At 39.2% G+C, this 12990-nt stretch overlaps 1 protein-coding gene across 1 annotated transcript in view; it reads left to right on the top strand.

Moving 5' to 3' along the window:
• The first annotated feature begins 816 nt into the window (after positions 1 to 816).
• gsk3ba (glycogen synthase kinase 3 beta-a) overlaps positions 817 to 12990 on the top strand; it is a 35935-nt gene continuing 23761 nt past the window's right edge. Inside the window, exons 1-2 of the mRNA XM_079253934.1 lie at positions 817 to 1643; positions 12528 to 12721. Of these exons, the coding sequence (XP_079110060.1) occupies positions 1556 to 1643; positions 12528 to 12721 (282 nt within the window). The 5' untranslated portion in view covers positions 817 to 1555. The remainder of the gene's footprint in view (positions 1644 to 12527; positions 12722 to 12990) is intronic.

The raw sequence follows: 12990 nt of genomic DNA, 5'->3' as shown, positions 1-12990 counted from the left end.
ATCAGTTACTGCTCACACATAATAATTGCATGCTTGCCAGCCCTGTTGACTTATCCAGAAATACATTATGAAGCATTTATGAAAGGCTTAAAATGCACACATTAACAGCAAAAAACAATAGTCATTTTCGTCGCAATCTTCAAATAATTGTGACCAGATGAAATATAATGCCTATGAAAGGAAAGTTCATGTTTATGATGAATTAGAATAAAAAGAACAAGCAATGCGGGCAACCATGTACACATGAACGCTTAATTGGCATTACCGAGCAAAATAAAAGTACATGTGCTACATGTGCTAATAATATATTCTTTTATTATTTTTAAAGCCCCATTTTAAATAAAAAGGTGTTTAGGAGGGGTGGAGGATAAGCTTTTGTGACTAACATAGCAACAGTGCTGCATGGCCACCGGTGCTCTGTGACAGCTGGGGTATTTTAAACTGACAGTCTGATTTTGAAGCTCCATTGGTTGACAAAATCATCAATCCCGGGAGTAGCTCCGCCCCTTGTCCTTTTCGCGGCACGGGAAAAAGCCTTTGAAGTCATGAAGGCGGTGCCTTGAAAATTATGCCATGTGGTGCTCAATATCTACTTTCTCATTGGTCTACAGGAACAGAGTTGACGCCCATTTCTAAAGGAAACGCTCTCTGGTTGGATAAATCGGCCACCCTAGATTCAACGTATGCTCGTTCAGTGTTTTCCTATTCTCCGTTACGGGTTACGTCAGTAGCGTGAACTCGTTCCACTAGTCATGGACCCATATACGGAAGAGACGTACAAAACATGCGCAGCGACAAAGACTGCGAGCCCGAAACCTTTGGGGAAGGAATAAAAAAAGACGTTCAGTACCGTCGCACTCTGTACCTTAAGACCATTATTTTCTGAGAAGCTCGTTGCCTCGGGACCTGGTACAGACGCCAAAAAATAGACGACGGCTCGGCCGGACTTAGTGTCAGCGTTAGGCCAGTGAATTCGTTAGAGAAGACTGTGGCAAGTAGCAGATTTTCCGTTGAACGGTCTGTAGGCTAGGGTATAGCGAGGGAGCCGCCATGGCAGTCGGATCATTGAGCCTCCACATCGGGATATGAAGAGGAACTGTATGTGTCCCGAATCAGCAAGAAAAAGCCACATTTACCTTTGATTCGTGCTGGATCACCATTTGAACTAACTCGCCTTCGTCTTTGTGGGATTCATCCAGAAAAAAAAAAATCGCAGTTGGCTTTAACAGAAGGGCCATAGGGAGAGGCCAGATTCATGACTATTTTAGTCGGAAACGTGTCTTCTCAGGCCCTTTGAAAGAAAACTTGGGATATAAGGAGGATACGATGCTCTAATTGACGGTCCGTGGCAAAGAAAGGGTAGTTTATTAGGTGATTATAAAGTAGTGTGAAGGGTCGTGGGAAGAAAGGGGTCTTTTCTGCCTGCCTTTCTGTGAATTAAAAGTAATATTTATTTACTGCCATCCTTTTTGGATGAGAAGGTTCGGAAAATCGATCAGCCCTCCAGTTTAGCGAGTCACAGTGTCCGTGTCGAGAGAATCTAAGGGATTGGATCATGTCGGGTCGGCCTAGGACCACATCCTTCGCAGAGAGCTGCAAACCTGTGCCGCAGCCCTCAGCTTTCGGCAGCATGAAAGTCAGCAGTAAGTACACCTCTGTAATTCTATAGTAGCTTTCTTCCCCTTCTGCATGCACGGTGAAAGCTACCTTTGCTCGCTAAATGTGTCCTCGTTAACCAAGTCGAGAATGTGTCAAGCTAGCATGAGGCTAGCTCCGAATAGCGCAGCCCTGTCAAATTTCTGTGTCACGGGCAGAGATTGGATGGTGCTGAGAGGCTTTCCCCCGGTGTGAATCCACACCACTGCACTCTGACGCGCCGCCCCGGGGCCGGTCCGACTAGCAGGCCGCGCCGGTGCAGGGCTGGGCCGGAGGCGGGTAGTGTTGGCAGCGGCCCAGGTCAAAATCCGAGCGCACTTCTGTTGCTGCAGATCCAACCTGATTATCATACATTTGAATGTAGATTTAGTTCGCTTAGCAGCATTACCACACAGCCCCAGTCATATGCTTAATAGAGTTATAGCGATAGGACCGGTCTATTACGCAAGAGTCAAAGCAAGAGGTGCGCCCATAGTTGTCTCGGGCTAAACCAGTCAACGCGGCCCTGGAAAGGTCTGGTTTGCTGGTCACATTTTTTCTGGGCTGTGTCGAAATTAGCCGTCGCGACGGGTTAAGGAGTATGACATAGACTATCCCTCTCATGAAGCCACGCGACTGGTTAATCAGCTGAACAGAGAAGTCTGGCTAGGACTGCTTCATGCATGGATTTAAATGGTGCTTTCTGACATCTGTGCTGCAATTTCATTTCCAGTTTTCTCTTTTCAGTTTTCCTTTTTTTTAATTTTTTTTTTTTTTTTTAGCTCTGGCGTAAATGCCATGGTTATACGTCAACATTACAGGTGGATGATACATATTTTACCTTATTTGACTAAAATAACACACACACACACACACACACACACACACACACACACATATATATATATTACAGATATTCAAACTACCAGAAGTGATCCATGTATGGTTACCTTTATTACCTGTGACTCACTTATGCGTGCGTGTGTGTGAGAGACATGAATGAGTGTGTAATGGAATGTGGACAGTGCTTCAGGGCAGTGACGTGATCAGGATATGTGTGAGAAGGGTGAGGCCTTAGGCTGAGGCTCTCATGTAGGCTTTTGCAAAGGAAACCACTTAGTGGACTATGACACACAAGCAAATAAAGTGATGCACACCAGTCCCACAATTGACATATTGCCTCAGATGCATACATAGTTGCAGAGGTTTTCCTGTCATCATGATCACAGTGGAAAGCTGTGGGATTGACTCAGTTTGAGTCCATAACTACTTTTCAGTAAATCAGCTGAATGTCTGTTTTTTTCCTTTGGCCTAAGTGATTATCTCACATAAACTTTCAAATAAACAGGAAAACCAACGAATTACGTCTAAAAGTATTTACACTTTTTATTATTTTCCCATGGACTCACCTAGTAAGTTAGTATAGCAATACCAGCCAATAAAAGCTAAAGCAGGCAGTATTTCTGCTGTTGATTGCTTGGATAGTCCAAATAGATTGGTACTGACTTGTGTTTAAGTAGTATTTTATAGAGGAACTCTTGAGATGATGAAAACAAGCTCTTGAAGAGGCAGGAGAAATTGGCTTGTAAAAATAATATTTATTGGATATGCGTGTGACCTTTTAGGTTATTGCTCTGTTCGGTCACTTGGTCAACAGTTAATACCAGTGTGTATTGCTCTTTCTAAAATGTCCTTGTATGCTCTTTAATTGTGGTTTGAGATATGGTCAAGTATACTTTTGGACTTTAATTTTCATCCTTAGTTTATTAGCAGGATATGCAGTTACTTTTCTGCAATCATTTCCTCAGTGCTAACAATTCCCTAGACTGCAAAAAATATCATCTACTCCCAACCAGGTTTAAATGCAATAGGTACAAGCTTTATAACCTGGCATGGTAGCTATTTTTTTAAATTTTTTTTTTTTAAGTTGTTTCTTTAAAGGATGTTTGCCAGCTGAGATTATTACCTGTACTGATTTTATGATAATGTTTTTTTTTTTTTTTTATAACCAATGGTAATTTATTTAATCATTTTTAAGTTTGTTTGTTCTAAAGCTGGATTTATACTTGGACAACATCTGTGTACAATAAGTATGGCATAGCTGACCCCGAAATGTGAAATGTGCTATCTCACTCAAGTGTATGGTTACGGTGTCAAGCTGCAGTTTCTCTTCTGCATTTACTTCACAAACTTGGTGAAAAGCTCCAGAAATCTGGAAACACATAATCACAAACTGACTAATCATAAGGGAGTACTTCCGTGTAACCGCACTGCAAACAGGGGGTGAGATGGTGAGGCTGTAGCCTATCTTTTGCAGATGCCGCACAAGTACAAATCCAGCTTTAACCATGTAGTATGCTTTTATTCCAAATAACTAAAGTGAATGTATTTTGGTCCTTTTGCCTGCCCTGCTGTGAATTGCTTCTGTTTTAAAAGGAAAAAAAAAAAAAAAATCAAAATCAAACTTTTAAATATCATGGAAATATAAAACCTCCAAACAAACCAACAATAAGCCTATTTTCATGTAGTGGGTTTATGTCAGTAAACTAAGCAAAAATCACTGATAGAGTTAAATGAATTTCTTTAAATGTTTTTACACATGTGTCGCATCCCTAACATTTCTTAACATTTTTCAGAACTTTTGTTAGTGTATGTGTGAGTGTGTGAGTGTGTGTGTGTGTGTGTGTGCGCGTGTGCGTGTGTAAGTACATCAGTGTCCAGAACGTTTGCTTTCAGAGTTCTTTGTTTTTTTAATTTAGCTAGCTACCCTTCAAAGCCAGATTCGGACTAGAAGGTTGACATCATTGTCAGAATGTTCTGTTAATAACACACGGCATGGCGTGTTTCTCTTGCAATCTGAAGTTTTTTGGGGTTTTTTTTGTCGTAATAGGCAGATATGTACACAAATTCCTTTGTCAGATTGTTACCAGGTGGCTTCAGCTGTCGTTATGCTCATTTTGTGATGCATGATACAAATAGGCTTGGTTATTTGGTTGCTTTTGTCCTTGATTATAGGGGATAAAGTGTCATCTTAAATAGTTTTCTTTACATTATTCTGCGCAAAATTGCAATATTGCTGAAAATATCAAAGATACACCAGAGTTCTCACCAAGAGTCTCCCTGACACACTTGCTGCTCAGTTGGATGTTCTCTAAGACGCCTCTACTCACATTAATGAAAAATTTGCACAACTTGTAATGATTGATCTACATTTGCCTTACAACTTTGCTATTTGTCAGAAATGTTAAATTGGTCTTAAAATCTTGTAGTTTGGATGGAAGTTCTGTTAAGAATGGTACTTTTCTGTTGGCAAGCATGGTGCTCTCCACTCTCTTGGATAAGCTCAGATACTTGTAATATTTATATCCGCTCAAAAAAGCTAATGTTGTGGATTGGCGAGGATTCTCATCTGCCGTTCTTGATGTACGGGAAAAACAGAAGATGCTGTTCTCTGTTCCTGTGAATCCCAGTTGCAAACAGCATCTGTGGAGAATCTCTAGACATAATTCCCTTCCTATATTTTTATGAATAGTGAAGTAGTTCTCAAAAATGTATTTTTTTTATTGAATAGTATTTGGTTTATTTGTTTTCTGTGAAAATGGTAGATTTCCTCATAACAAGTAACTCAAAAAGTTGTATTTCTTTCTTTTTTTAATTATATTTGCCGTTCAGAAGTAGATTATATCCACATACCAGCTGTGTCATGGCTGTACTTTGGACAGAGTTCACAGAACACCATATCACCTTGCTGGAATCTACCTGGACTTGTTTTTCTTTTTGTTTGTTTTTCCCTCACTTTCATCTGCCATCCTATCACACATGTGCACACATACACATAAAGGCGCATACTTACATTTGTGCGTGTGGTAGGTAACTTTGCTGATGATCCTAAGCAGCTGTATCATATGTGTGTGATCCTGAAGGGAGTGCCTTTACCCCCCTCAAACACAGGCAGATGAAAATGTGCATATGCATACACATTTACACACCCACGTGAGCGCTCTTACGTTTTGTTTTTAAGGGGGTAAGGCAGCTGGCCAAGAACAATGAGCACCTTGTTTTGCATTTCAAAGCTGCAGCCCTCTCACTCTTTCTTCCTTGTCCTTTCTGTCCCTCCCTCACATTTAATAGTGATAATGAAAACAAAATGAAATAATTATGTGCTTTGATACCAAATGAAACATCAGGGCTCAAAGGCAAAACAAGAACCATCAGAATTACTCAGAATGTGAAAGACAAGTTTTAGGACAATCTGTTCTGCTTAATCTATCAGGTAAAGCCAGTTTGGTAGCAGGATAGAGCGGCTGTATCTCTGCAGACTGCACACCTCTCTGATATCGAAAATCTCTGCAGCCACATCATATTTTGTCCAAGAAACTGTCTCGGCCTCAGTTCTGCTTGGCAAAGTTTGCTTTTTTTGTCAGAGCTGACATTCCTGTTACTGGATGTTCCAGTAATGCTGTGAATTATGTCATCAGCTGTGCAACAGCAGTGGAAACACTTTTTCTGTACCTGCACATATCAACGCAGTGTGTGTCCCTGCTTCTGCTCCAACCGCAGTCCTGGCATGCAACAAATCAGAATCTGGCTTCCTAAAGGTTTGAGAAGTAAGATAAGCCAAACAAGCGGAAGAATAGGTGGGTGTGAAAAGTAAAGAAGCAGCACTTGCATGCTCACTAACAACACTGCGGTACCCTTGAGCAAGGCCCTAAAGCCCAAATGGCTCAGCCGTTAGATGACTGGACTGTGGCTATGCTGAACGGCTTCAGTGTGTGAATGTTGCAGGACAAAAATGTTGAATAGAGAAGACAATCCAAAGAAATCATTCATTTGTTTGAGCATGTATTTGCTGAATTTTATTCAGCTTTTCTTTGCATTGTTCAGACAGATAGTGCTTTCCAGATGTGTTTTTAAATGCATACATAAATGAACCCTTTCATGCATTAATAGTTGAGAACATTGCCTCTTTTTTTTTTTTTAATACACACATTTTACTTCTGCAAACATATATTTTATTTTTATTGCAATGTATTTTGATATGTTTTTAAAAATCTAAATGTGACATAGTATGTTTTCATTTTTCTGTATTCTATAAAAACATAGATTTACCATTTTCTTTTCCTGTTTAACACCAAGGCCATTTGTTAATTACATTATTTATATATATATATATATATATATATATATATATATATATATATATATATATATATATATATGTATAATGTTTGTTTATTCAACAGTTAGCAGAAGTTGATCAGATGGCCCACTGATGTCCACCGATGCAGCAAATATAATATACCACCCCCACCCATGAATTAACTAGTTAACAGCTGTCAAACAGGTGTCCTCTGGACACTGCATGAATTCATTTAGAATTTTAACTACTTCTGGTTGGTACAGGGTAACAGTCTGAATGGTATTTACTTGTAATTAACACTTTTCTTGCTGAATTTCATTGCCTTGAGCACATGAGCAGAGGCAGGCTCACTGTTCAGTGTCCTCTCCTATTTTACAGAAAAGGCACGACTGGTTTAAAAATCGTTAATCCTGCAGTAGAAATTCATGGTACATAGAATGTAGAAATGCATACAATTTTTCTGCCACAAACGGATTCAGCTCAAAAGCTTTACCTCTGAGCCACCATGTTGCACGTTTGCCTTTTTATTTATTGTTTAGAGGAATCATATTGAATTCTACTTTATATAAATAGAATTTTAAAATGATCAGTAATACTCTGCTCCGCTAGTGTCCTATATCTGCTCAACTGTAGTAGCCGATTGTCCCGAATGCATGCACATGTCAGCCAGTTCCAGTGGTGGACTGAGCGAGACTGGTGACCTGAATTGACTATTGATGCCTCTGGCTAAAAGTTGCAACGGCTTTCTCTCTTGTGCCACTTTGCAGCAGAGTTTGCAGCATATGCACATGAACTTATCCTGTGATTGTTGTTACCCTATTTTTTTTTTATGTGTTTTAAGCTCTTTGACGATGTAACTGGTAACACTGAAAGCACATGCTGCTTGTTTCTATAGATTTTCTTGTGAAGCTTGTGATTTTGTTTTGTTTTTTTGTTTTTTTTTACTTTTAGGTGTTTTAAGAGACCTTGTCTACATTACAGGGAAGGCTTTTGGCGTTTAGCTTTGTAGTTGCTCACATTAGAGAGATTTATTTGAACAAGAGGGTGATTGTAGTTGGGAAAGAAGACAGTATTTATTTGACATGTGAAGTATAGGTAAGCTTTGATTTGTTGGTTGTGATTGTGAAGATTTTCATATATAAGTCTGTGTGAAGATTCAGATATATTCAAAATGATTTGAGGCCATTAGAAATGCAGTTGGAGGTCTTGGTCATTCCTTGTTTGCACCAGTGTGGGATCTCATTGTGAACTATAGGCTTGTGTGTGTGAGAGTGCACAGACTTTTCTCACGGCTTGAGGAAGTGCAGAGGCGTCATAAAATTTGCCCTGCTGGAATATGTAGGCAGATTTCTCTTTCTTTTACACATTCGGTCGGTTTCTGTTTTTCCAAGCTCATTCTCCGGTTTACTCTGTACACTCTGTTCTGGGGAGAGAAGATCTGCTGGTTTCTCTGACCCCTCACTTATTTTCTAAATGTCTTTTCCACATTCCTGGATTCTCAGCACATCCTCAGTTGTTTACATCCCAACTGGTCACACGGCAACTAAATGTACGCGTAAACACACATGAACAACAAAACAAACTTAACAAAGTGATCTTTTATTTTAACTGGGGGAAACTCTAGGGTTTTTTTTTTTTTTTTTTTAGTGGATTCTTTGTTTTCTTGTTTATTTTTTTTCATCTATCCAACTCTCAATCTATCTCGGCTTTAAATGTATCCATGCAGGCACTACATCTGTCAAAATCAATAACCCTGGACTGGAAAATAACACCAGCAAGCCAGTGGGAAACAAAATTGATAAGACCAATAAACCTCCATGCTAGGTCAGTGAAAATCTTGATTTTTTCCCCCCCCCCCCCCCCCTCATTTAGAAATTCACCACATTCTTGGATAATTAGGATAAGCTGTAGAGCCTGACTGATGTATTGGCTGGCCAGCAATTATCAGTCAATATTGACCGATCACAGTTTATTAAGCAGCTGTGATCCTTTCATCACCTAGCTTTTGCTACACTAAGCTGTTTTTGATGTGTTTGCTTCTGATTATCTCAGAAACTTTGTTAAATACAGCAAAATAAATCTAAGATATGTGATTTTTGTATATGATTACAAAGTGAGCCTCCTTTGATACATTAAACAAATACTTAGAAGATGTAGCAGGTTTTGTGGTTTATGTTGTGTGGGAATTTAGCACTTGACTCTGCAGCAGAAAGGTGGAGAGAATGCAGCATCAGTGGCACCAAGAAATAACCCACGGACCCCCTCATTTAAAACTGACTTCATGCTTGAACATCAAATTGACACAAAACCTACAGGACCTATGTACCCTACTTCTCAGTTTTTGTTGTATATTCTCCAAAGCTTCAACTCCCAAGAACTGAATGATACCTTTCAGTGAATGAAACTGCAAGAGGTTTTACATTTTTTAAAGGTTTTGGCTGTAAAGCAATATTTATTACTTTGCCTTTAGCTACATGAACTACAGTGATTTGGGAAAAATAAACTTGATAACATTTATTAATTTCATTCATACAGGGTAATGTTTTCTTTTTTTGCCACCTAGAGGTCTGAACAAGGCCAGTGCTGGAACTAAGCTCACAGTGGCGCTTAGGTCTTTGCACCATAGGTTTTACATTGAGCCTATTTACATGCACATCAACACTTGATTTCTGAAGTTACCAGATAATTCAAGTGGTCATGTACACAGCAGACGTTGATATCCTCATATAATGGCAGTTATGTGGTTTATGAGAAAGTAGATTAACGTGCGTTGATTTCTCCTTAGAAATACTCTGTATTACATGTGCGCGTGTGCAAAAACTGCATCACTTTTAATATCTTCTGTTAAAAACACAGATGTTCTGCTCACATTGAGATGGTGCCATGATGCCAAAGAAAAACATGATGGTGCAGCAGCAGGACGTCTGAGTATAAACAAAGTTAACCTTTCATGTGTAGTCAAATTTGCAGCTTATTAGTTCTCACATCAACACGGTTAATGCGAATACCATGAGTGCAGACATGTTCAGCATGTTTCTATGTGATCCAAGACAAAACCAATGAAAGACTGGAAAATATAGCAAAGTACTTTTTATTTATTTTTTGGACCGGAAATGTTAACATGGCTGCACGGTGGAAAAGTGGCCTCACATCAAGAAGGTTACTTACTGGTTCGATCCTTGTGGCCTTTCTGTGTGGAGTTTGCTTGTTCTCCCTGTGTATGTGTGGGTTCTCTACGGGTCCTCCGGCTTCCTCCCACCGTCCAAGGACATGCATGTTAGGTTAATTGGTTACTCTAAATTGCCCACAGGAGTGACTGTGAACGTGAGTGGTTGTCTCTGTGTGGCCCTGCGATGGACTGGCGCGCTGTCCAGGGTGTACCCTGCCTTTCGCCCAAAGACTGCTGGCATAGCTTCCCCACGACCCTTTATCGGACTAAGCGGTTAGGATAATGAATGAATGAATGAATGAAATGTTAACATCTAAAAATCCTATGTAGTGTCTGCTGTTGGCAACTGCAAAACATCTAGAAGTTGTGTTGATCAGGTACGATGCAACTAAGAAAACATCCAATAGAAACAAAATTCACTCACAATGTTTTTTTTTCCCCTGGTGGTTCAAGAGGTTTAACATGTTCTTTTATTAACCGATCACAAAAAACATTTCACGGCACTAGAGCATTTCCATTTGCCTTAATTAACCCAGAGGTAATACCTGTCTTTCATTATCTTTATTGGCTTCTAGGGCTGGGTGGTTATATGCTCATAGTTAATGATAACAATAAATTGATCACAATATTAGCCATGAGTCTATTTACTCAATCAAACTTTGAATGTGAAGCCAATCAGTGTCAACCTTTTCCTGATGTACTTGCGTTTGCAAGTTGCTGGCCAAGTTGAAATTAGGCAAGGAAAATGATCGAGCGTGGATCCGAATTCAACAAAGTTTTCCTCTGAAGATTAGGTCAGTTTTGAAAAGGAAAATTGTGTGGGAGGTGGTTTGACTATCCCCAATGAGACATGAAGCAAATCAAGCCTATATGCAAGTTATGTCTGCGATCGGTGGCCTCAAAAACCAGCAACACAGCAAATCTGTTGAATCATTTCAAGGAATTCCACCCATGTGAGTATATGGAAAACATGAAAATACGGGCACAGTCTGCACAGCCTACAAATTTGGCACAAGGTAGACCTAGCAGTTTATCTGCTAATCAGTGGTTAATTATGTCACTTTTGCAGCAATTGCACTGAACGGGTAGCAAATAAAGAGGAGCAAACATTTTGATTGGATTTGAATTACACTTGGGTTAGTATATTTCTACTCCTGTATGCAGTAGTAGCAAAATCAAAAAAATCTGTCATAGTGACAAAGTTCTTGCAAAGAAACAGTTATTGCTGGTGCTGTTTTAGAAAAGTGAACTTGCCATTATCTGTGCAGGAGAAGTTTATTTTGGGCATGTGGGTACCTTGTCACTGTGCTGAGCAGAATCCACAAGAAAAACCCCATATCCTCCTTACTTATGGATATTCTGATAGTTTTCCAGCCTTACATTCAGATTTATCATCAGGTTTCAGGAGCATTACTACACTACTACTGGTGCTGTTTGAAATATCCGAGTTTGAGCTGTTTTCTGCAAGGAAACGTTCATGTTCAGATGCAGCGGAGAACAGTTAAAAAAAACACTTCATTTTTCTTGTTTAGGAAGATTCTGATAGAAAACTAATTTAATTTTTTTTCTTTTTATATTGTATGTTAGTAAAATGTTAACTAATCTCCATTTTCTTTGGCTTTCAGTAAAGATGCTTTTAAATGAGCAGTATTGAGAAATTGTAAATGAAAATTGTGATTGGATTTTTTTGTTTGCCATATCACCCAACTTATTGGCTACCATTCCTCAGATTTGTTCTGGGATGATGCAACTCAGGAGTAATGTGACAAAGATCTGAGGAAACTTCAATCGCTTACATTTTGCGTTTTGACATGATTTTTTTTTCTTTTCTTTTTTTTTATTCATAAGCCTCAAAAAGAATCTGTTTTCAGCAGGTTGCCTCAAAAATTAGGCATACATGTTGTCTGCAGCTGCTCATTTGTTCTACTAATGTAGAAAGTGAGGTTTAAGTGTAGTGTACAGGAAATCAGTGTTGTGTTTACAGCATTTTGAGCCCTAACTTCTCCATTCAGACATGTGTTGGAAAGTAGCTGGACTTTGCACAGGGGGAGCTGGCAGGGTAAAGTTCATGTGATGTCCAGCCTGACTGATTTGGATGTTTGTGTTCTCACGTACTACGCCTCCTACGCCATTGTCATCTAGTAAATATCAGGGCTGTAGTGCATGTGCAACATCTGCTTTTGATACAATGAACATTTCAGACTGTAGGAACGATGGGAAGAATATTTGAACATAAAAAACATTTTTGTGAATTGTTTTTGTAAGTTTATTTCAGAACTGAAACATGTGGTTGTGTCACCAAACCAGTCTTTGCTTCTAATGTAGCTCATTTTCAACTTAAATACCTTGGTTTTGCTGAGAGTACAGTTTATGAGCTACTGCCATTAGTATTGTGTGTTTAATTTCATGTTTTAAAACTTGGGAATAAATATCTTTTAAAAGCTCACCAGATTTGCTGGTTAAGTAGAAAATGACCCAATTTGGTTTCATTTGTGTGTCTTCATTTAACATTTTATTGTATAAATCAGAAAATAACTGGTTACAATGCTTATTGACTGTTATTCTTTCTGTGTCTCTCTGTAGGAGATAAAGATGGCAGTAAGGTAACTACAGTTGTGGCCACCCCGGGCCAAGGTCCTGACCGGCCCCAGGAGGTGAGCTACACGGACACCAAGGTCATCGGCAACGGCTCTTTTGGCGTCGTCTACCAAGCTAAACTCTGCGACTCTGGAGAACTAGTAGCCATTAAGAAGGTCCTGCAAGACAAGAGATTTAAGGTAAAAAAAAAAAAAAAAAAAAAAAAATTCCACACACTTGCATTTACAAACACCAATGATCTTTCAGTGCTCTTATCTGTAAAAAGCAAATCACAAAAGGACTCATGCAAACAGGATGTGTAATTGGTGAGTAATACATGCAAATATACTCTCATACTCTTTCATCTTAGTCATCTTTTTTTATCTATGTGACTAAAAAAGAGATTTGCCACACTAAGGAGTGTAACTGTGAATGAGACATGAATACAGTGATCTTTCACACGAACATG

The sequence above is a fragment of the Telmatherina bonti genome (genome assembly GCF_933228915.1).
Source record: "Telmatherina bonti genome assembly, chromosome: 15".
Classification (NCBI taxonomy): domain Eukaryota; kingdom Metazoa; phylum Chordata; class Actinopteri; order Atheriniformes; family Telmatherinidae; genus Telmatherina; species Telmatherina bonti.
The sequence above is the reverse complement of the archived record's forward strand: the minus strand, read 5'-3'. Positions and strand labels throughout refer to the sequence as shown.